At 39.6% G+C, this 23240-nt stretch overlaps 1 protein-coding gene across 1 annotated transcript in view; it reads left to right on the plus strand.

The window, feature by feature from the left end:
- Positions 1-23240, plus strand: part of LOC126293289 (intermembrane lipid transfer protein Vps13-like) — a 391345-nt gene that overhangs the window by 168699 nt on the left and 199406 nt on the right. The window contains 2 exon segments of the mRNA XM_049986411.1: positions 15021-15167; positions 21511-21719. Of these exon segments, the coding sequence (XP_049842368.1) occupies positions 15021-15167; positions 21511-21719 (356 nt within the window).

Consider the following 23240-nt stretch of genomic DNA (forward strand, 5'->3'; position numbering starts at 1 on the left):
GAAAGAGAGATCGGCTACCCTGCAGTGAAAACTTTCCCGCCTGTTATTTGCATTTTTTGTGATATTTGTTTCACGGGCATTAGGTGGTGTTGTGAGGCATTTTTCTCCATCTAAAATTTCGTCTCTTGATGCTGGAGACTTCATTACGAGCTGTAAAATGTCAGAAAGCTGTTACAGTCTTAAACAAGCTGTTTATACATATCAAGGCAATGATTGGAATGTGATGTCATCGGGCTGTTGTCTGTGACCACAGAGCCATGCCCTACATGTATTATGGAGCTATATTTAGTACCGAAGTCCACAACTTGTCAAATTTCAGTCCTCCTCCCATTTCTGTTAAAGTTGTTTTTGTGTTTTTGAATTTCTGTGGCTCTTGCTGATGTCTCCAGCATTGGAAGACAAAATGGTAGGCAGTGAAATATCCAGCCCATGGACTAACGCCCATAAAACAAATGTTGCCAAAAACTGCTGCACATTAGAGCTTGGTTTTGACCAAAAACAAGTAAGGCTGCCCTCATACTGGGGGTTTCTCTGAACCTGCAGTTCCTTGCAATGTTTTTTAGGAGACCACTCTGCAATGAAACTTAAAAATTATTATTTTTTGTGTTTGTGATACTTGAAGTTCAGATTGCAAATGTCAATCAGCCAAAGCTGTGAGATACGACCCTCAAAACTTTTCCGGAAATTGACTTCAATGTCTTCCTAATGTTAACTTAGGGAGATTACCAAGTGAGCTGAGGTGCAAATGGAAATTTGGATTGAGGGGGGAAGAACGCTGCAGTAGTCCATGCAGCTGCGCAAAGCCATTGTGGCAGGGTCGCGTACTGGTTAGCATATCTACCCAGTGAGCCGGAGATCCGGGATCAAATCCCACTCTTGCTACAAATTTTCATTCATTGCTTCAGTCTCGGTGTGGACATGACAGATGTTTCATACTTAAAAGGTATCTGGCACGTTATCGTTTAATTTCATTTTCCAGATGTATTTAATGCCGTGATGTAAGGTCAATTTTTCAACTGACAGTGTGGCTCTGTGGCAGAATGCTAGTTGGCCACATGGTGGTCCTGGGTTCGGTTCCTGGCAAGTGCTAAGTTTTAAACAGAGGTGCATGTTCTAAGAGCCTTTTCATGAAGCATGAATTACATAGAGATGGAAAAAACAATCAGTAGTGCTCTCGACATAATTGCTGGGTCACTGGTTTTAGTCTTGTTTCGGTCATTATTTTCTTGTTCTTTTTTTTTTTTCTGCTCATTTCGAATATCTAAATCATTGAAACGTAGTCATAAAATATATGCTAAGTAACACATACTAAATTGCCTTTTTAAAGGAAAGTGCAAGTCTTCTAGTTTATAATTACATGTCACAAACAAGCATCCAGTTTTTGTAGCTCATCTAAATTCTTAGTTGGCAACCTTTTATAAAAGATTGTTTAAATTGAAAAACATTACAAATTCATTTTTTTTCTCATTAGGCATTTTATACATCACAAAAATGGTTGTAGAACATGCACCTTTGTTTAAAAAAGTTTTACCAGCGGGGAATTGAACTGTGCCCCTTATGTGGCATGTGAGCATCCTACTTCAGCACCACAGTGCCTTTCAAAAAATTAACGTATTTTTAGAATATTAAACATGCTCAGAAAACTTAAGAGTTGGTTTTCTCAGTAATTTTTGAGAGTTACATTAGCTGCTTTTGGGGACTGATATTTAGGTTCTGATCTTCACGTACCATACATATTAAAAATTACTAAAATCTGACTGGTGTGTAGTCTCCTTATCAGTCCTGTAGCCTCAGACTTTTGGCTCCTTCCTACATGAGAAGTAGATCACCCTGTATAAGATAGGCTCCAAGCCATGGCACAATTCACCATTTTTCACATTAGCAAATCATTGCTGTAGTTAAAACAATCAATACGTGACAGGAGGAGGAGGAGGAGGAGGAGGAGGAGGAGAAGAAGAAGAAGAAGAAGAAGAAGAGATCTCAGATCCCAGGATCGACTTAGGTGCCAAGCATCCAGTTCGTGTGTTTGTGAATGTAATAAATTTTGTGATTATGAACACAATAGTATTTTCAGAGAAAATGATCATCTCTGAGGCATGTAAAGCTACACACTGCAGAAAGTAGTAGTTTGCTTACTCTTTCTTGTCAAGTGGGAGCAACCAATTTTGCTTTTATTTTGTGACAGCCATTCGGAGTGCACCTACTCTGCTGCTATCGAATGACTCCTTGCTCCATTTGCTTCAGCCAGGCTCTGACTTGTTCATCACCTCCTGGAGCAATAACCTGAGGGAGTGCACTACTCAGACGGTCTGAGTTACTCGTAGGTTAACTGGATCTGCACATCAGCCCTGGATTGTTTACTTGCACAGTTCCCGCTGCATATGCAATGTCTCATTAGAGCTGCACGAGAAACACTGTGTCTCACTACACTGTATGTGGTTGCAAGCCTTTGGTAGGCAATGATAAGGACATTTAATCTGAAACTTCTTTGTTAGAAGGATCAAATGTTGCTCTTTGCCTGATTGACGTTTGGAGGAGGCGAAGGGGGAAAGGGGGCTGGAGAAGTATTAGGAAATGACAGTTAATAAAGCCTTTATCGAAATTTCGGAGTACTACAAATCTAATAAAGGAAAAACTGCAGAAAATTAGAATTTTGTTCTTGTGGAGGTCCAGAGCCTCGATATTTTTAAGGGAAAAAAAGTGGATCAAACAGGTTGTAATATATGCTTAAAATAATGTAAGTACACCTGTAAATACAGTGTCAATTTTGATCTGGTACTGTACTGATAATTGTTTCAGTGTTGTACCCCAACAGTTAACATAGCAGCATAGCTACCGGAGCACAGCACCATCTGTGTCTACCCTTAATATGGAATGCCCAGAGCTGGAAGGTTCAGTGTGGTGCAAATGTGTGAAGTAAGTAGACAATTGTGCCCCAGAGACACACTCATTCTTCCTACAGCCAACGGAGTGAGGTTGAAAGGGGTCAAATTGTGGCCCTCTGAGTGGCACAATGGTCCTTTTGAAAAATTGTCACAAAAGTTGGGTGATACTGGTCTCAGTGGTCACATGAACATTCTTACACACATAGACGAGGTTCTGGATGTCCACACAACACAGATGCCCACCAGAATTATCGTAATGTGAGGGCAGCAGTGGCAGATAATACAGCTTCCACAGCACACATAAGAGGGCTTGTTAGTCCAGACACATCAACACAAACTGTTCTGAAGTGGTTATGAAAACACACACACACACACACACACACACACACACACACACACACACACACACACACACACCCCTACACCTACCTGTGGTCTGTCATCTACTCACAACGCAGCATCGATGTGCATGTCTAGGCTGGTGCTGTCGGAGGATCACTTTTGGAAGAATGACTGGTGCTCCGTGGTCATCAGTGATGAAAGAGAGTTTTATCTGTATGCAATAGATGGTTATTTGCACATACGATGTAGTCCTCATGAGCGTTCTCTCATAGAGTGCCTTTGCCCAAGAGACACCAGCTACAACTTTCGTTCACCGTTGGTGTTTCTGGAGAGGATGCTAACCACTTACTTGTGTAGTAGGAAGCTGATCTGTTGTTCCAACAAAATAATGCTAACCCACTCACTGCCAATGAAACTCACAAGGAGATGGCACGACTGTAAGGTCCAGGATGTGTCCGAAATTTTGTGTGGTGAAAGCAGACCCCTAATACCACACGTGGTTAATATATTAGGACGCACTACTCGGAAAATCCCGAGAAAAATTGATCCAAGGTTTCTTAGGTGTCTTATGAGTGTAAAATGTTAGTCCATTGCCGAGCCGCAGTCTGGCCTGCGTGGTTAGCGGTCGGACCGTTACGCCAGAGGTCTCGGGTTTGATTCCTCCTCCGGCACTTTTTTTTTCCTTCTGTTGCTTGCAAAATTGCAGTGCATTGTTACAGGAGAATCATGAAATTAATTTTTGGGAAGACTGTATAAAAATTCATTCTATAACTCACCATCAGTTATTGTCACGAATATTACGAGACATGATTCAATATGCCTGGTTTGCCCAAAATTATCAGAAACTCAAAACATTTTCGTAAATGTTAATGGGGCATATTTTTGTACAGATTTATTGCAAACGTTCTGCGATTGTAAAAATTTCACTTTTATATGTAGCGCAAGATGTTGCAAAAATTATTGTTCTGTTTGTTTTTACGATAATTACGACTGCGGTTCATGTTTATAATTATTATATGTATAAAAATTGAATGTTTCCCAATCGAATTTGTTATTCTGATTATAAACCCAATGATTCTCCTTATATACTTTACAATGAAAAATGGAAAACGCACTGCCATGAATTGGACAACAAGAAAATAATTTTTATTCAGTAATGTAACTAATTTGCTAAAGATAATGTAGATTTGTGAAACTATCTGAATAATTGGTGGAATAACAAAAGAAAATGAAATAGAAGGAAAAAAGTGCCAGAGGAGGAATACAACCAGAGACCTCTGGCGTAAGAGTCCGAGCCTTAAACATCCAGGCCAGACGGCGGCTCGGCAATGGACTAACATTTTATACTTGTAAGGCACCTAAGAAACTTCCGGGCTTTTCCGCCTAGTGTATCCTAATATTTTAACCATGTGAGGTGTTAGGGGTCCTCTTTCACCACACCAAATTTCTCACAAATCGCCGACCCCATGCTCGTGCTGTCTCCTTGTCAGTGTGCTGTGCAAGGCATGCAGCAACTTCCCTGGCCAGCACAATCCCTGGAATCATCTCCAATTGAGAAGTGACACGTTTAACTCGTCAGCCGACTCCTCTTGCAGGTGTGGCATAACGTATCTCAGTATTTGCCATTTGTAGAATCGACTGTGCGCCAGAGTCAGCCCTGCAGTGCTGCCCGAGGAGGCTACAACACCACAAACTAATACGGGTGTTTCAGCGCGGTTCGATACCTGATGTCTGAGAACTGCTTGTACTGTTGAACTATAAATGTAGTCTCGTCATGTGCTGCACATGCACTGTTGAAACAATAAATCTTGAGTGGATTGTAAACTCTTAAAAAGGTGTACTAACTTTTTTTCCGAGCAGTGTGTTTTTTGTCCATGCTATTAGTTAATTCCAGGTGTTGGTCATTTTCAAGCACTTACCACAATTCTCAAACTTCACATCACATGTGATTAAATAGCGAGTACATATGTAAAGGCACACTTCATTTTCGTGTGTGTGTGTGTGTGTGTGTGTGTGTGTGTGTGTGTAGCACAGTTACAATCCAGTAGTGCACTGACTTACATTCAATAATAATACGCATACTGAATGATGTTCGCCACTATAAGTTTATTTTTGTAATGAATTAGACAATATACTGTTTGCATGTACAGTGACACTTTGCTTTTACTCTTTTCAAGGGACTTTAAAAAAATGGTAGATGTGCCAACTCTCCCAATTTAAGCTTGAGGCGCCAGATTTTTCCTTCTTCCTCCAAATCTCCTGACCGTGAAGACTGATCTCCCAATTTTCAGAGCAGTTTCAATACTTTCGTTTTTATTTGAAAATCCTGTGCCTTCGATATATTGCTGGATGACAAGGTATGGCTGCTACTTGTATGTGTTAACTTTGAAGATTCGTGAGTTGGCTGTTGGGAGTGACAGTAGGTGTAGCTTGTGCTTCGTGTCTATAAGGAAGTAAGGAACTTATCGTTGGCAGTGTTCATACACAATTGAATATCTTTCAACTAGTGCCAATTACCTCCACTTCTGGTAGCACCAGTGCAATCGTGAAGTTATCGTGAACAAGGAGTAGTCGATAGTCGTTCCAAGCGAAGTGATTAGTGTTGTTGTCTCTACAAGGCAGTGTTGCCAAGTTGGGGGATTTCCTCCTAAAATTAAGGGGAATTAAGCTGCCTAGGGGGAAGTTAGAGGGATTAATGTTTCAGGGGGAAAAATATTAAGGGTTACTACCCTCCCTTCCCTACCCCTCCGCTCGACAATTTCATCCTTGACTCCATTTTACTGCCTCCCCCCTCCCCGCCCCGCTTGCTTACCTGATAAATCATTTAGGAGAATTTGAACTGCAATGTAGGGGGAAACGGTGTCCCAAGGTTGGCATCACTGCTACAAGACCATTGTCTACAATGTAGGACCATTATGTTCTCGGTTCTGCTGTGCGATTTGTGTACTCTGCAGTAGTTGTTAGCTGCGTATCCTGGAGGTGTTGATTATTTTTCATGTAGAATGGTGAAGAAGTACAATGCAGTGTTCAGGCTTTATTTACCTCATTTATTGTAGAGCATAATGTGACTATAAACTGTACCGACCATACTGGGCCTTTGTTTTGCAAAATGTTTCCCCATTCTGAAATTGCAAAATGACATGGGTGAGCCAGAACAAAAACGATGACATATCCTTACGGAAATGTGCATGGAAGAAAAAGCGAAAATTATGCACTTGCAGTCAAATCCATTCGCTGTTGCTACCTATGGTAGTAATAAAATGGACTTTAAGTTACACCCTATTATCATATCATTTTTCAGCCCTGAAATTCAAAATTGCCTACTTTCTGTGCCTAATTTAAAAGGGGATGCCACTGGAGCTAATATTGCTGATCTACTTTCAACTTTACAGGAATTCCGTATTCCATTAAAAAACTGTGTGGCTTTTGTTGCTGATAGTGCTTCTGTAATGGCAGGGCTAAAAAAGGGTGTGGCAGGATGTTTGAAGCAAGAAATTGCTAACTTAACCACTGTAGGCTGTTCCTGTCACCTAATTAATCTTGCTGCTGACAAGGGGACAGCATGTTTGCCTTTAAACGGTGATGAAAATATTGTTGACATAATTTCTTATTTGGAAAGGAGTGCAAAGAGGAAAGAAAAATTTGTAAAGTTTCAAACTTTACAGGACACAGAAATGAGTAAAATTCTCAAACTTGGGCCTACTTGATGTTTATCATTGAAAAGATGTTTAGATAGGATTTTGGAGCAGTGGGACCCTTTGGTTAGTTTGTTCAGGAGTGGAATTGTAAGCAACGATTCTGAAGTGGAAACTTTGAAGAATTATAAAATTCCAAAACACACTCCAAATGTAGATGTATCTACTTCATATCCCAAGCCACAACACTATGATACGATTTTACCACACTCCTTACTTCAAAGAAAAATCCAATTATCAGTTTTACAGAAAACCATTGACACTATGGACTATGCTTTATCATGTGAGGAACAACTGTTCATGTTTCTGTCATCAGAGTCACATAAATCTGTATGCTTTTTCCTTTCAAGTTTTATGCCTATCTTTAAGAGCCCAAATGTAACTAATGTAACTCTTCAGTCAAGTGCCCCTCTTATTGAGGTCAGTTTTGGAGGAACTATTAAAGAATGTGGTGGCAAGATTTGAGAGACCACTCATTATTAAAACCTCCAGCTCTCTTATTGATAAAGATTATGACACTCCAGCAAATCAAAAGGGTGATTGTGATCTGATGATAGGGAATTCTACATTTGCTTTGGTGACCACTTTGAAACCTGAGGAAAAGTCTGTATTCTTTAAGTCTGTAAGAAAATGTTTCATATCATGTGATTACATGAGACACAAATTTCCATTCAAAGATGAAGTTTTAATGCATGCAGAAGTTGCAAATATTTGTGCAATTGGCAAAGCATCATTTTCCAGCCTTAGATTTTTCATAAATAGATTTCCTAATATTCTGAATAGCAAAAGTGAAAACTTCGATACAAAAGTTGATATTCTCCACTCTCAGTTTTGTAAGTTTCAGCTGGAAGAAACCAACTTGGCAGCAGAGCGAACTGATTATCAGTGGGCGTTGGTAGGTCAGATGAAACCTGCTGATGGGGTTCTTCAGTATGATAAACTTGCAAAGGTGTTGCTGGCTATTTTGTCAATTTCACCTAGTAATGTGGAATGTGAGAGAATTTTTAGCACAGTTACAAAGACAAAAACTCAGTTCAGGCCCATGCTTTCAGAAGTGTCTTTGGAGAAATTTTTCATTTTAAAATTATTTCAAAAAGGCAAGTGCTTTGAGCAGAAATTTAGTTCAGAGTTTTTTGAGAAGGCTAAGTCAGCTACGGGTATGCTGAATAAGTAACTACCGTAATCAAACAAATTCAGACTGATAAACTATTCAGATTATTTGCTAAACCTAACATGTACTTCCTGTATAAAATTGATTTAAATTTTGGTAATATGTCTTATGGATATAAGATGCCATGCAAATATGGGTTGCATTATGAAATGAAAGCTGTGCCAATGTCAAAACAGAAATCTAACAGACGTTAGTTTGTTTCCTCTGATCGTAATTTTGAACTGTAGTTCTCTCGAGAGTGCTTCACTTGAATGTGTGTGAATCCAAAGAAACCTGCAGAGCTCATTATTCATGTTGTTCAGCATGCTGAGTGATAAATTATACACTCTGAAGGCTCAGGTATTTCCATTATTTAGTATTTGCATGTAAATAATAAAGCGAATGTAATTGAGTTGTTACAGGTATTGAATTATTTCAACTTTAATCATCATGGATGTGTTGTAATTCACAATTGTACACCACTACAATTCTCATGATTTTTCACTTTTGAAAGTTGGCATCTCTGAAATGGTGTAAAATGCGGGGAAAATGTAAAATGTGGGAAATAACATTTTAAGCCGTAAAAGTTACGTATAGGATACCCCATTGCACTTTATGCATGGTACATGTACATTACAGGCATCAAAAAAATTGTTACTGTCTTGTTTGGTATCTGATGAAGGTTTATTATCTAACAATACCTCTGATGTAACTGGAAGTAATAACTGTCTGGGAAGCAGGAAAGTTTGACTCAGTTTCATATGTTATAATAGATGTTTTGGAGAGCCTACAGCTGTCATTCAGTATTTAAGTAATGAAGTACTTCACTAGTAACGTACTTTTTCATGCTTAGCATGATGCGTTTCGAGAATTTTTCTCATTGTAAAGTCCAAATATGTAAATAAGTATTTTGTGTGGTGTTTGAATATGTGTTATTCTGTGTCTCTTGCACTGTTGTCATCTTTTTGAGACTATAAGGTACTGTGCCTCATCAGTTATGTAGAAAACCACACAAACTATAACTCATATTGTTTGCTTGTATATCACAAAAATACACACGTAAATGCAGCACTTGATAATGAGAATACATTCTCTAAATACATTTTACTCAGCACAAATAAAATATGTAACCGGTGCTGTGTTTACACTAAAAACATTTGAGCAACGCAAAGTGAGTGACGGTGTCAACTAGTGCTCCAAGTGGCCATACCCCGAAAGATACTAAATATGGTTCGACAAAGGTGTCACAATGATCACAAAAATCAAAAAACTGTGTTTGCACAGTAGACACACTTTGGAAATGGTCATGATATCATTCATTCAAATGAACCAAGTTACTTCCATCAGCCAGCGTGCCAAATAGAGCTTGGCAGCGGCGAGAGATACAGCACGAATTGTGTAAACTTTTAAATGTTTACCAGTTCAAATCCGCTGAGTAGAATGCCCTGGTGTCAAGAAATTTAACCACCTAATATTTGTAAACACTACTGGATGGCCAACATCTTGCCAGCGTCATTTTTTTCTCCACAAACATTCTTTTGTACTGCGTAAATCACGAGAAAATTATAAATATGCCAACACACAATCAGGTGCAAATTAACATTATGGGTATAGGAAATTTGACGGGGCCAATAACAAAATGTCGTAAACGGTGGGAACGCATTAATTCCGGGAACGTAAAGGGGGGTTATACTGTATGTAGTACTTGCATGCTTCTTGCTGAAATGGACGAGCGCAAGGTATCTAAAAGTCAAGGCGATGTTTAACTGTGTCGCACTCAAGGTTACTGCTGGTTGGGCGGTTTATTCTGCATCTTCAGATGCTGCCTTGGAGATAAAGTGCAAGCCATAGAGGAAGAGCAACCATGAAAATGTCTATGATGTCACTGGGATGAGTGTAATCTGTTAAATAGGACAGACTATTTCTTTAATTTACTCCTTATCAATATAATTGTGATTTCAGAATCATTAAACACTATTGTATCGCATAATCAATGTCAACATGAGTACAGTGTATAATATGGTGTTTTCAGAAACATCATATTTATTTTGAGAATTGGGTGTTTGATTTGTACTCTTGACTACCAGCAGTAGCCACTGCACTTTGAGAAACGAAGTTCAATCTGAAGGGTTTGCCAAGTGTGTTGAAATAGTAAGGTGAACAAGATTGAATAATAGGAAATATTACTTCCAATCGGCCTTTACTTCGTCATCTTCGGTGAAGAACCAGCAGAATATTGCACACGGTGCTCGTTTTGAGCAGCTTTCTGCTCAACGCACAAGCATAGGGAGCAGGAGTCATCTGACTAGGTGACACATTCCCATTAATCCACATTTGGTCTTGATCATTCCATGTTCACTGCAACTGTAATTGACGATGTCTTCGCATCAACATGGAACAGACGGGGGTTGTCTGCCGCTGAGTCTCACATTCTACAGTGTATGCTGAATGGTGTGCTCTGAAACATTGTACTCTGTCATCTGATCTGCTACAGATTACTGCCTATCCTGCTTTACGAATCAGGGAAGCCTCTGAATACTACATTGTGCAAAGGGGCATGGACATCCAACACCTTGTGGCCTATTTGTGGTCTGACCATCCTTCTACCACTTCGTGTAGATACTGGCTTCACCGTTTTCGAGATACTCATTCCCCTGTGCTTGGCAGTAAAAATCTGCCTTTTGTCAAAGTAGCTCGTGTCATTGAATTTCCCAGTTTGTGACCCTAACCATCTCTAGAATGATTGCCCATTCATCTGTACTCTGCTTATGTCTACTTTCCTGACCACATCATGTTCCTGTAACACCACCATTTAGTCTCGCAATGGGCAGTGGTTGTTATATTTTGACTGGTCAGTGCCTATCTTCTGTGACAGGATAAGCCATGATCCTCCAACAACTGTCTTTCCCCAGTGACACTATTCCCACACACCCCATAGGAGAACCTCTGCTAGCATTGTCTGTAGATCATAGAATCAAGCATTGGTGGTACCAGAGTTGGACTTTGAGAATTCCTCAGATAGCCTAACAGTTAACTAAGAAATCAGAGGTCAAGTCACATTCTGGAACAAATTTTCAATTACCAGTACATATTCACTAAATTACCGTGGGATTAATACATCCCTAGCATATTTAGTGGTGAAGAGGTAGTTTGAAGGTTTGTGCAACATGAAAATAATAAAATCTGACCAACATTAGAGTAGATGCATTAGTTTTCAGTGTTGCTAGGCTGTGTATTATCAGTGCACGTAATGATACAACGGTGTGACTTACGTTGGAAAGCTAGATGTATTTTACAAAAATCATTACAGTTGATGCCAGAGTCAGTTTTGGAATCCACACGTCATGAAAAGGCTGTAAAGTTTCTTGTATTTTCGTACTGAGCTCTCGCACAAAGATTTTTCTTTTTGAGGAAAATTCTTCCAACATCTTTTTATAGCCATAATTTGATACCTCTTGGTTCCGGACTGTATCACTCAGATTTTAAAATAATGAACTTTTTTTCTCAGCACTGTTTAATGAGAAGGATCAAACTTCTTTGATTTACAACTGCATTCTTGCTGTAAGTACAGCTGTTATACATTACAGTTGATATATTTATCACCTGTGTGCTATAATAACTTTTGTTTATTATTCAGAAATGACTTTTGGTGTAGCAGCGTCACTAGTGCTCATTGGAGAAGCTCAAATAATGCCATTCTGCAACAGTCTACAGTGTAATTTAATGTATTGTCTCACAGTAATTATTCGGTGACACGGCACGTTTATGCTCAGGGCACTAATAGTAAATTTTACATTTTATAAAAGTAAAAGTTAAAATATTCTTTTTTGGTTTTCTTTCTCATTGAATGGACGTTTCTGTTCATTGGGATTAATTCCATAACTTTAAACGTCGGTCTACAGCAGATGTCGTACAGTTAAATGACTCACTGTTACTGGTAGGAGGCAGTCTGTATCCAGTCTGTTCACCTCTGAGTGTGCGAGTAGGCAATAGGTTGGCAATGACATAAAAATAATCAAAAGGAACTGGCATTAGTATCAAATCCACAATTATTGGATGTAGTAGGGTAACTGGTGAATGGTCTGATGACATTTCATTTATAGTGGTATGATGTGGATGGGGAAAGTGTAAAATAAAAATGACATAGTATTCATATTTTTTGTATAGTTAAGCTAAATAGTAACAGTCCTAATGATAAAAGGGCCAAGCAGCAAGTAAATAATGTTTGTCCATACAATCCGTGCACCTGTGTTGTGGAAACCACTCTTAAGTTTCTGGTGTTCATTCTGATGTGGACATGATCGCACGTCAGACCTTATCACATGGTAAATGCAGAGATAGCTGTGGCCAAATCGCATTGATTGTGAGGAGACCATGTGTCATTCACCACAGACCTGTTACCTTTTATGGCATAGGGCAATGAATACAGCCAGTGTCTGAAAGTGGTACATGTTTAAGAAAGGGAGAACTGAAGAAGAGATCAGGGCATGAAATTGAAATTGTCACTCAGCAGTTAAGGTAACACAAAATCTGTGCACTGTGGGTGCCACATGTGCTCACGGGTGATTGGAAAACTGTGAGCATGGGTGCTACATTAGCATTCTTGGAGCATTACAGAAGGGATGGTAACACATTCAGTGACAAGATTGTTATAGGAGATGAAACAGAGGGTTCTCCTAGCACCCCATCCCCATAATGAAGTGACATCCTATAGAGTGCTTTGTCCTCAGTTGCCACAGAATCTGTCCAATTGAAACAAAACTGCCACTAGTTTTTTGGTGGCTTCTTTGTCCTGGGGCAGTGGAAGGGTCCTACTCATTGATCTTGTGCCCTGCAGCACATCAGTAGTGATGCATGTTGTGCATCACTACTGGAATGTCTTCATTGGGCCATCCAGAACTACTGAAGAGGCAAGCTTTTCCACAGAATTGTTGTCTCGCGAAATTTCATTGGGACTTCTTTGAGCATCCTCCCTACAATCCAGATGTGGCACCATTGGACTTCTTCCTGTTTCCAAAACTGAAGGAGCACCGTGCTGTGTGACCTGGTTGAATAGCTAGGTGACCAAAATATATGAAGAGTGTGCACACAAACTGGTGCCAAGGTACGACAAGTGCAGTCCAGTCCTTTACAGGAATGTGATTGTCGTGTAACTGCTCCGCCACAGGCCATGCATTATGAACAGGTGCTCCATCTTGTTGAAAGATGCAGTCGCCATCACCGAATTACTCTTCAACAGTGGGAAGCAAGATCGTGTTTAAAACATTAATGTAGGCCTGTGCTGTGATAGTGCCACGCAAAACAAGCGGGTGCAAACCACCTTCTTGAAAAACACCACCACGCCATTACACCACCGCCTTCAAATTTTACTGTTGGCACTACACACGCTGGCAGATGACATCCACTGAACATTTGCCATACCCACACCCTGTCATCGGATCACCACATTGTGTACCATGTTTTGTCACCCCACATGTTTTTCCACCATTCAATTGTCCAATGTTTATGCTCCTTACACAGAGTGAGGTGTCGTTTGGCATTTACCAGTGCGATGTGTGGCTTATGAGCAGCCACTGAACCATGAAATCCAAGTTTTCTCACCTCTCGCCTAGCTGTCATAGTACTTGCAGTGAATGCTGATGCAGTTTGGAATCCGTGTGTGATGATCTGGATAGATGTCTGCCTATTACACATTATGACCCTCTTCAACTGTCAGCAATCTCTGTCAACCAAGAGTTAAGGCCAGCTTGTATGATGTGCTGTACGTGTACCTACACGTTTCCACTTCATTATCACATTGGAAACAGTGGACCTAGGAATGTTTAGGAGTGTGGAAATCTTGCAACAGACATGTGACACATCTGACACCCAATCACCTGACCATGTTTGAAGTCCGTGTGTTCTACCAAGCACCCCATTCTGCTCCCTCACGATGTCTAGTGATTACTGAGGTAACTGATATTGAGTACTTGGCAGTAGGTGGCAGCTCAATGCACCTAATGTGAAAAATATATGTTTTTGGGGGTGTTCGGACACTTTTGATCACATAGGGCATTTTGTATTGGGATAATACACTATCTATTAAAATGCCTCTTTAGTACATAATTTAAATATCATAAACAGAATAATAATATTAATTATAGACATGCTTGCTCATTTATGTACTAAAGTGAGAGTACAGATAAATTTGCACTTCTAATGCTCATGTGAATAGTCTAATTTACTTCATTAAAATTTCTGTGCCCTTACAGTATACATCTATTCACTGGCACTTAGTCCACATTAGCAGAAGACATCTTCTTAGATAGACGGATTGTCAATGTCCTTTCAGCTCAAAAGTTTGGTTGGCGTGAACACTATCTCTAAACGTGTTAGTGGTAATAATAACAATTGTTATTATCAGTTGCATGTAATTTAAATAAATGAAAATCATAAGTGATGCTGCCCTTTAAGCACAAAGTAATTATTATTGTGGAAATTCACAAATGTAGTCTCAGATATATGCATCAGTGGAAAATTTTATCCACTGAGTAGTTATTATAATGGGTGTATCTGTGCCTATTCACAACCGTGTGCTCACACATGGTGCAATCAAAAGCTTTTGGTGTTAACATGGATAAGGACAAGTAAGAATTTGCAATGCTGGATGACCAGCTGATATATTACACTTAGTTATTTCATAACTCAGCCAACTAAGGGCACTATTAAGCTTGCATCTATTGCGACAGTTGCATTCTCCCCCCCCCCCCCCCCCCAGTCAGATTTTTTCATCACTGCATCATTCATCTGATCACATGGCAGCAGTTGTTTATTGGCTTAGAAAATCCCAAATACTACTACAGCTGTTTTGAAGCTGTCTCATTTTTGGTAGTCATCTGGCTGTACACTCATTCACTCTAGATCTGTTCTGACATTTGTGTATAATATTTTTTTTTTGTATTTTTTCAGCGACCATTGAGTTACTGACTAAGGTACAGGCTGCCTTGACTGCATCTGCCACAAAACAGGATGAAAGTGAGGAGAAGGAGGCAGACTACTCGGATCTCTGGACAGCAAAACCATTCAAAGACACAGATCATTGGTTTCTCATCACAGGTTTGGACCTTTCTTACTTAAATTGCTCTATATGGAAACATATTGACCTCATATTTTGTCAGTGATGAATTACATGTATATATAACAGTGTCAGGTTTACATTGTGAGGCGACTGGTGTTGAATTAGGAGCTAATTCTTGTCTGACATATTGTGTAAGTGGCATTGACATGATGTTTGCTAATTGATCAAATCTTGCACATGATTTTCTTGCACATTTTATGACATGCCGTGTGACTAGTTACTATAGGATAACAGTGAATCACATGTAAATGGCAGCAGCACTGAAATTATAATAGGAGGCAATTCAAAATTAAAGTGGTGGTTCCAAATGGCTCTGTGTAATTCATAGTCATAGATCAATAAGAATTACAGAGATTTTAAAAGAAAATACATAAGACAGTGAATCAGAAGGTTTACACACATTCCAAAGCTGAGTTGTATAGTAGATGGTGACACTGTGTTCTGCTCTTGGTCACTTAAATCTTTGAACCTGACATCCGAGGAATTCTTTTAGGTGAAGTATCTGAAATTCTTTATCTAAAACAATAATGGGGAGGATGGTGAATCAGATGCACAACTGATTAACATAATGAACAAACAGTGATTTATTCATTGCATAACATACTTACTAATAATCTTATTAGTGTACTAAAGAAATGTCAGTAATTGGTAATATAACAGAATTATACAGGTTATAACCTACTTACTAATAATCTTATTAGTGTACTGAAGAAATGTCAATAATTGGTAATATAACAGAATTTCTTCTAGGTTGTATATACAATGGTAGTCTGAAAAGCTTCAAACCCAACCAAAAAATAGGAGATTTTTTCTTCAAATTCATTTTTATTTTTAAATAGAATCTTTGTGCAAGTCTACGCACATCTCCCAATGATGCTCCCATCTCTTTAACCTGTCCAAATAACAGGCAGTGTCTTTCTCTACAAAATAGTTGTTTATGAAGGTGATGACCTCTTCATTTGATGAAAATTTCTCTTCTGTGGACAATTTTTAGCCAAGGGGACAAAAAATAAGTCACTTGGAGCTAGATTGCAGTTGGATGACTTTTGCCCTAGCAACCACTGAGGTGTGAGACGGCACAGAGCACTTGCCACCCATTGTGTGGTCACCTTTCTCGTTCCTAAATTTTCAGTCAATATGTGACAAACACGTTCTTTAGATATGCTCATAGGCTCTGCCATCTCTCTCATCTTAACTTGGTGGTTCTCTAGCACCATTTGGTGGGCTTCACTATTAAAATTCAGTGTTGTAGTTTTTGGCTACCCAAGCTGGTACAGCCATATTTGAATTCAGCTGCTGAAAATTTAATGGTGGTAAATGGTGGTGTAGAGCCTCCCATACAAAGCATTCAACACATGTTTAGTTTGGCGTATTGGCTTTCAAAAAAAGAAATCTAATGACAGCGGATACTTAGTTTTATCCATTTTTCACAAGAACACTTGGATCGATTCACTGAAACAATTGTCCAACAACAAATACTCATTCACAGTAGGTGAAATTTTGGTGAGTGCCTAATTATGCTTGTGCAAACAAATATCCCAACTTTTGTTGACAGGTGCTGCTGTCTTCACATTGAGGTCGGAAAGGTTTGTTACCCTCTTATATCACAAGAAAAGTAGTTATTTTGAGAAAAGTCATCACTCCTTCTCTTATATTACCCAGCTGCTTTTTATATCTATTGATTTCAGCATTTATGTCACTTAACTGATAAAGAGACAAGTACTGCCTGTCCACAGATAAGAAGCTGTGCTATTTTGCTTTCTTTAGATTCATCTGATGGCTGTTTTATTGCAGTACAGCTATACCCAAGAATTATAAAATATTATGCTCACCAATCAAAAATTCTATATTAATAGCAATCTCAGGCATAGTGCAGTTACTTAAGTTACCTGTAAAAAAAAAAAAAAAAAAGGGTACTGGATGAAAGTGCTGTCAGTTCTTGATAAGACTTCAAATGCTATGTTCAGAAATGTGAAATGGTGAACTTCAAAATCTACATCCTAGGACCACAATATAGTTGGAATAATTCAACTACAAATATGAGGCTGTAACAATTTGTAGGGATATGTCATCAAATTATTATGTAGGCTCAGTTGTAGGTAAAACAGATGATAACTTCGATTCATTTTTAGGATGCTGAGAAACTGCAGTCTGTCTACAAATCAGACTGCTTGCAAAACTGTCATATGACCTGTCATAGTATATTGCTAAAGTGTGTGGGACCCGTACCAAGTAGGTCTGACAGAGGATATTGAGTGTACAAAAAGAACAGCAGAACAAATGGTGTGTCATTTCTTTTAGCCACAGGAGAACATCACAGAGACGCCAAAAGGCCTGAACTGACAGACAATCCCACATACAGAGTTTGGAGAACCAGAATTTAGTGAATAACCTACGATCATTCTGCACACCTCCATGTGGTGCAACTGTAGGGACTGTAAAGACAAGATTATATTAACTACAGCAGTCACAGAAGTGTTAAGCAGGCACTGTTCCTGTACTCTGTACGTGAATGGAAGGGGGAGGAGGTCTAATAACTGCTACAATGGGAAAACACTACAGATCAAAACTTTTATATCACCTATCACAGCTATGGATTTGTGTTTAAAACGGGGATTTCATTTAGAAGATGTTATATCCCTGTTCATATAACAAAATAAATATGAATGTGTAAAAACTAAACACCTCTGTGTATATGACTGGTTGTGCCTAGAGCGACGCTCATGAATATCCACAGCAACACTAATATGCCTTTACTTACAACGGTTTCATCCGAATATTCCTCATTCCTTCAGCTTTCTGCATAGAAATCCGTTTGCGTTACTTTACAGTACATTCGGTGCATTGAGCAATGTGTTTGTACACCTGATCAGGTTGATACCATATTACCTCCTAATGAGGCAGAACGAGGAGACTGAAATTAAAAAATGTTTTGTAATTGTAGCTCTGGATCAAGACTACCATTCTAGTAGAACAGTAGCAACAAAAGATGGTTCAAATGCCCCTGAGCACTATGGGGCTTAACTTCTGAGGTCATCAGTCCCCTAGAACTTAGAACTACATAAAGCTATCTAACCTAAGGACATCACACACATCCATGCCCAAGGCAGGAATCGAACCTGTGGCCACAGTGGTTGCACGGTTCGACTGTAGCGCCTAGAACTGCTCGGCCAACCCAGCTGGCAGCAAAAGATGGCATAGCCCAATCCACAGTGGTGTACATTTTGCAGGAGTTCAAGCAAACTGTGCCAATGCAAAGCTTTTGCAATCTGGAAGATCTGGAGTAACATCATACAGTGAAGTAAATGTTGGAGGAGTCATACTGCACCTGAAATTTGTGAGGAAGTAAATAGTGAACAAGCTGGAAATTTTGTGTGTGTGTGTTGTTTTATTGTGCCTATCTACCGGCACTTTCCCGCTTGGTAAGTCTTTGAATCTTTGTTTGAAGTATTTGGAAGCCAACGTCAATTTTTGATCATCAGCTTGGTGCAGATTGTATGAAGAGTCAGTGTGTGACATCAGTGGTGAAGCATGGTGGGGAATCAGTTATGGTGTGGGGATGTTTTGCAGGTGATAGTAAGCGATCTAGTGAGAACTGATGAAATTTTAGTGAAGGAAGATACTGATCAACAATCAGATTCGTTCTGGCAAGAGGCTAATCGGTTGTGGGTTTGTTCTGCAGCTGTATGATTCCAAACGTACTTCCACATTGTGCTGAGTGTATGTTAGTAGAAAAGAGGAATGTGGAGATAGAGAGGAATGTGAGGATCTGAAGAACATGATTTGGGCAAGTGAGTCACCTGGCTTAAATCTGATGTTGGACTGTAACAGAGTAGGGGTTTGATTTTAAAAAAAAGTTATACAAATAAATGATGATGATGATGATGATGATGATGATAAAATATACAACATTCCACATAACACCTTCACTTTATTTCTTTCTTTTTTCCTTTATAGAAATACTTACCCCCAAGCTATGCATAGCGCTATACTAACACCTCTTCCTCTTTCCGAGCTCAGCATGTCACTCATTATGGAGGGATGCTGACTCAGTGTATAGTGTGTGCAGTGACTGATAGTTAGATATGAGTGAGCAGTGTGGTATTAAATTATTTTAATAAGTTATTTGTAAAAAAAGTATTGTATACTAGGAGTAAATCTGATTGTCTCTAACTAGAAGTCTGTCAATATGTTGTTGTTGTTGTTGTGGTCTTGAGTCCTGAGACTGGTTTGATGCAGCTCTCCATGCTACTCTATCCTGTGCAAGCTTCATCATCTCCCAGTACCTACTGCAGCCTGCATCCTTCTGAATCTCCTTAGTGTATTCATCTCTTGGTCTCCCTCTACAATTTTTACCCTCCAATGCTAAATTTGTGATCCCTTGATGCCTCAAAACATGTCCTACCAACCGGTCCCTTCTTTTTGTCAAGTTGTGCCACAAACTCCTCTTCTCCCCAATTCTGTTCAATACCTCCTCATTAGTTATGTGATCTACCCATCTAATCTTCAGCATTCTTCTGTAGCACCACATTTCGAAAGCTTCTATTCTCTTCTTGTCCAAAATATTTATCGTCCATGTTTCACTTCCATACATGGCTACACTCCATACAAATACTTTCAGAAACAACTTCCTGACACTTAAATCTATACTCGATGTTAACAAATTTCTCTTCTTCAGAAACGCTTTCCTTCCCTTTGCCAGTCTACATTTAATATCATCTCTACTTCGACCATCAGTTATTTTGCTCCCTAAATAGCAAAACTCCCTTACTACTTTAAGTGTGTCATTTCCTAATCTACTTCCCTCAGCATCACCCGATTTAATTTGACTACATTCCATTATCGTCGTTTTGCTTTTGTTGATGTTCATCTTATATCCTCTTCTTAAGACACTGTCCATTCCGGTCAAGTGCTCTTCCAAGTCCTTTGCTGTCTCTGACAGAATTACGATGTCATCGGCGAACCTCAAAGTTCTTATTTCTTCTCTGTGAATTTTAATACCTACTCCAAATTTTTCTTTTGTTTCCTTTACTGCTTGTTCAATATACAGATTGAATAACATCGGGGAGAGGCTACAACCCTGTCTCACTCCCTTCCCAACCACTGCTTCCCTTTCATGTCCCTCGACTCTTATAACTGCCATCTGGTTTCTGTACAAATTGTAAATAGCCTTTCGCTCCCTGTATTTTACCCCTGCCACCTTTAGAATTTGAAAGAGAATATTCCAGTCAACATTGTCAAAAGATAAGTCGTAAGGTTAGTATTGCCTCACGTGTTCCAACATTTCTGCTGAATCCAAACTGATCTTCCGCAAGGTCCGCTTCTACCAGTTTTTCCATTCGTCTGTAAAGAATTCGTGTTAGTGTGAATATATGTGTATACGAATTAACTTATTTTAAATTGATCGAAATTGGTAAGTTACATCATCTTTGTTTTTAGATATATTTACAAAACGAAAGCGTTGGTATGTTGATACACACACACAAACACACACACAAAATTCAAGCTTTCGCAACGCACGGTTGCTACATCAGGAAAGAGGGAAGGAGAGGGAAAGACGAAAGGATGTGGGTTTTAAGGGAGAGGGTATGGAGTCATTCCAATGCCAGGAGCAGAAAGACTTATCTTAGGGGGATAAAAGGACAGGTGTACACACACACACACACACACACACACACACACACACACACACAAAAGCAGACATTTTGTGTATGTTTTTGTGTTTGTGTGTCAATCAACATAGCAACACTTTCGTTTGGTAAGTTACATCATCTTCGTTTTTATATATGTTTTTCCCACGTGGAATGTTGCCCTGTATTATATTCATATCAGAAATTTGTAAATACTTTTGACATGTCCTATATCCTTGTAAAAAGAGATCAACAGATGATTAAAGCTGCTGCTGCTGCTACTATTGCTACTACTATTGCTGCTACTACTACTATTACTATTACTATTACTATTACTATCAGCGAAACACTAAAAATCTTATCTCCATAATTCCATGAGCGTGTGGAGTTGATCTGAGGGGAATGGTGGATACTTTGAAGAAGCTAAGGTCTAAATCACATTGTGTTGTAGTTAATGATAGAGAGAACATTTATTTTGTTGCTGTATTTAGTTTGTATGTTGTGTTTATTTCAATGTATAAGGTATATAGTTTTTCCCACGGGTGATCAAAAACTTTCCTGCTGTGCACTTAGCAGTAGTTTGTGGAGTGTGTCAGTGTTGATTCACTAAGCTAAACAAGTAGCATTTAATAGAAATTTCTGATACGGCCACCTTCCTTCGTTTATGTTTACACTGAGGTGTCAATTACAGAGGAAGGTGAAGATGCAGTGGCTGCCCTGAGTGGGGAGTCGATTGTTGCCCCGGTGGTGCCTGAGGAGAAGCCCGTGAAGAATGAGATCTGTGTTATATCCGCACCCAGCATTGTCATCACTGTAGAGGCAGGCATCGGGACGAGGACATTGCCGATGATCCTGCTGGAGATGGGCTTCCAGGGCGAGGCTAGGAACTGGAGCTCACAGGTAGGGTCTCCAATGGAATGTTTACTGCTGGAAGTGGAAAGTGTTACATCATGAAGGACCAGTTCAATATTTGTCAAACTTTGTGGAGATGTTCATCACATAACACGTATTAAATAATAGAAATTTTATTCTATCTGCAAATGATCAGTATTAAGTGTGTCACAGGCCCCTCTCCCTTCCCTGAACACAAACACATTCTTTGTATTCACTGTGGCATGTAACCAAGCTGCCTCTGAATATCATCCCAAGGCTTTTCCTACCATGTGTGAAACATATGCTGTGTCAGCTGATGAAGATTGATGCCTAGAGATTGCTGTGAAAGTGTCTTCCCATTGAATCCCAGACATGATCTAGCAGTACAAGTCAGGGCACTGTTCAGGCCATTTATGGGTCCATGCATCCCTCAAGGATTTTGTGATGTTTACTGGAGCATAGGGTTTTGCATTATCCTACTTGGAATATGTTGTTTCCTACATTGCTTACGAAAGGTACGACAACAGGGTTTACCTCGAAACTTCCTGGCAGACTACAACTGCGAGCTTGACTGGGACCTAAACCCGGGACCTCTGCCTTCATCGGGCTTGTGCTCTACCCAAGCATGACTCGAAACCTGACCTCACAGCTTTTCCACCAGTACCTCATCTCCTACCTTCCAAACTTCACAGAAGTCCTGCAAAACTTGTGCTGGTAGCACTCCTGGGAGAAAGGATAGTATGGAGACATGGCTTACCCACAACCTGGGAGATTGTCTCCAGAATGAAATTTCACTCTGCAGCAGAGCGTGCACTGATATGGAAGTTTTATGCTAATGAAAACTTCATACTAGGCAGGGACTTGAGCCCAGGATGAGTGAAACCTTTTTTTCTTAGCAATCTGGTATTCATTCATCTATTCTTCAGTGATTACCACGTCAGTCCTGTTGCCATACCGAATAGCTCCCTGTGCTACGAATCCGAGAGTTCGAAAGGTATCACTGTCGATAATCTCTGCTATGTATGACCTTTCGTGAGGTCGCCTACAGACATCAGTTTGACCACTGAAGGCAGAAGCGAGACATGCCACTGAATACTGGAGTGACACTCGGTGTTCCAACTGACTCTGGGTCTACAGCATGCAAATCTCACTTGTATGTGGTGCAGTTTCAGTGCTAACCGACAGACAGCAACTCGAGATTCCAATCCAGCTACTAGTAATCTGCTCCCAGTGTTTTGTGATGAACTCCGCCCAGATTTCAGCTACTGTTATCTGCCCATTCATCAGAGCCAGGTCGTTCTGAAAAGACCTGTGCCTAGTCTTTGCCACACTCGTGTCCCGAGTCCATCTCGCTACCATTCACTGTGGCAGTCATCGTACTACACACAACTGTGTCTGTGATCTGTCAGTTTGAACTCCTGTGTGCTTCCTACCAATGATCCTACTTTTCTGAAACTATGAAAGATGTCCGTAAGTTTCATCCTCTGAGCATACTGTGTTTGTCTCCACCTGAAAAATTTCTCCAATACACAGTCCAGTCAATTAGTG

This window comes from Schistocerca gregaria, chromosome 10 (assembly GCF_023897955.1).
Source record: "Schistocerca gregaria isolate iqSchGreg1 chromosome 10, iqSchGreg1.2, whole genome shotgun sequence".
In the NCBI taxonomy this organism is placed as follows: Eukaryota; Metazoa; Arthropoda; class Insecta; order Orthoptera; family Acrididae; genus Schistocerca; species Schistocerca gregaria.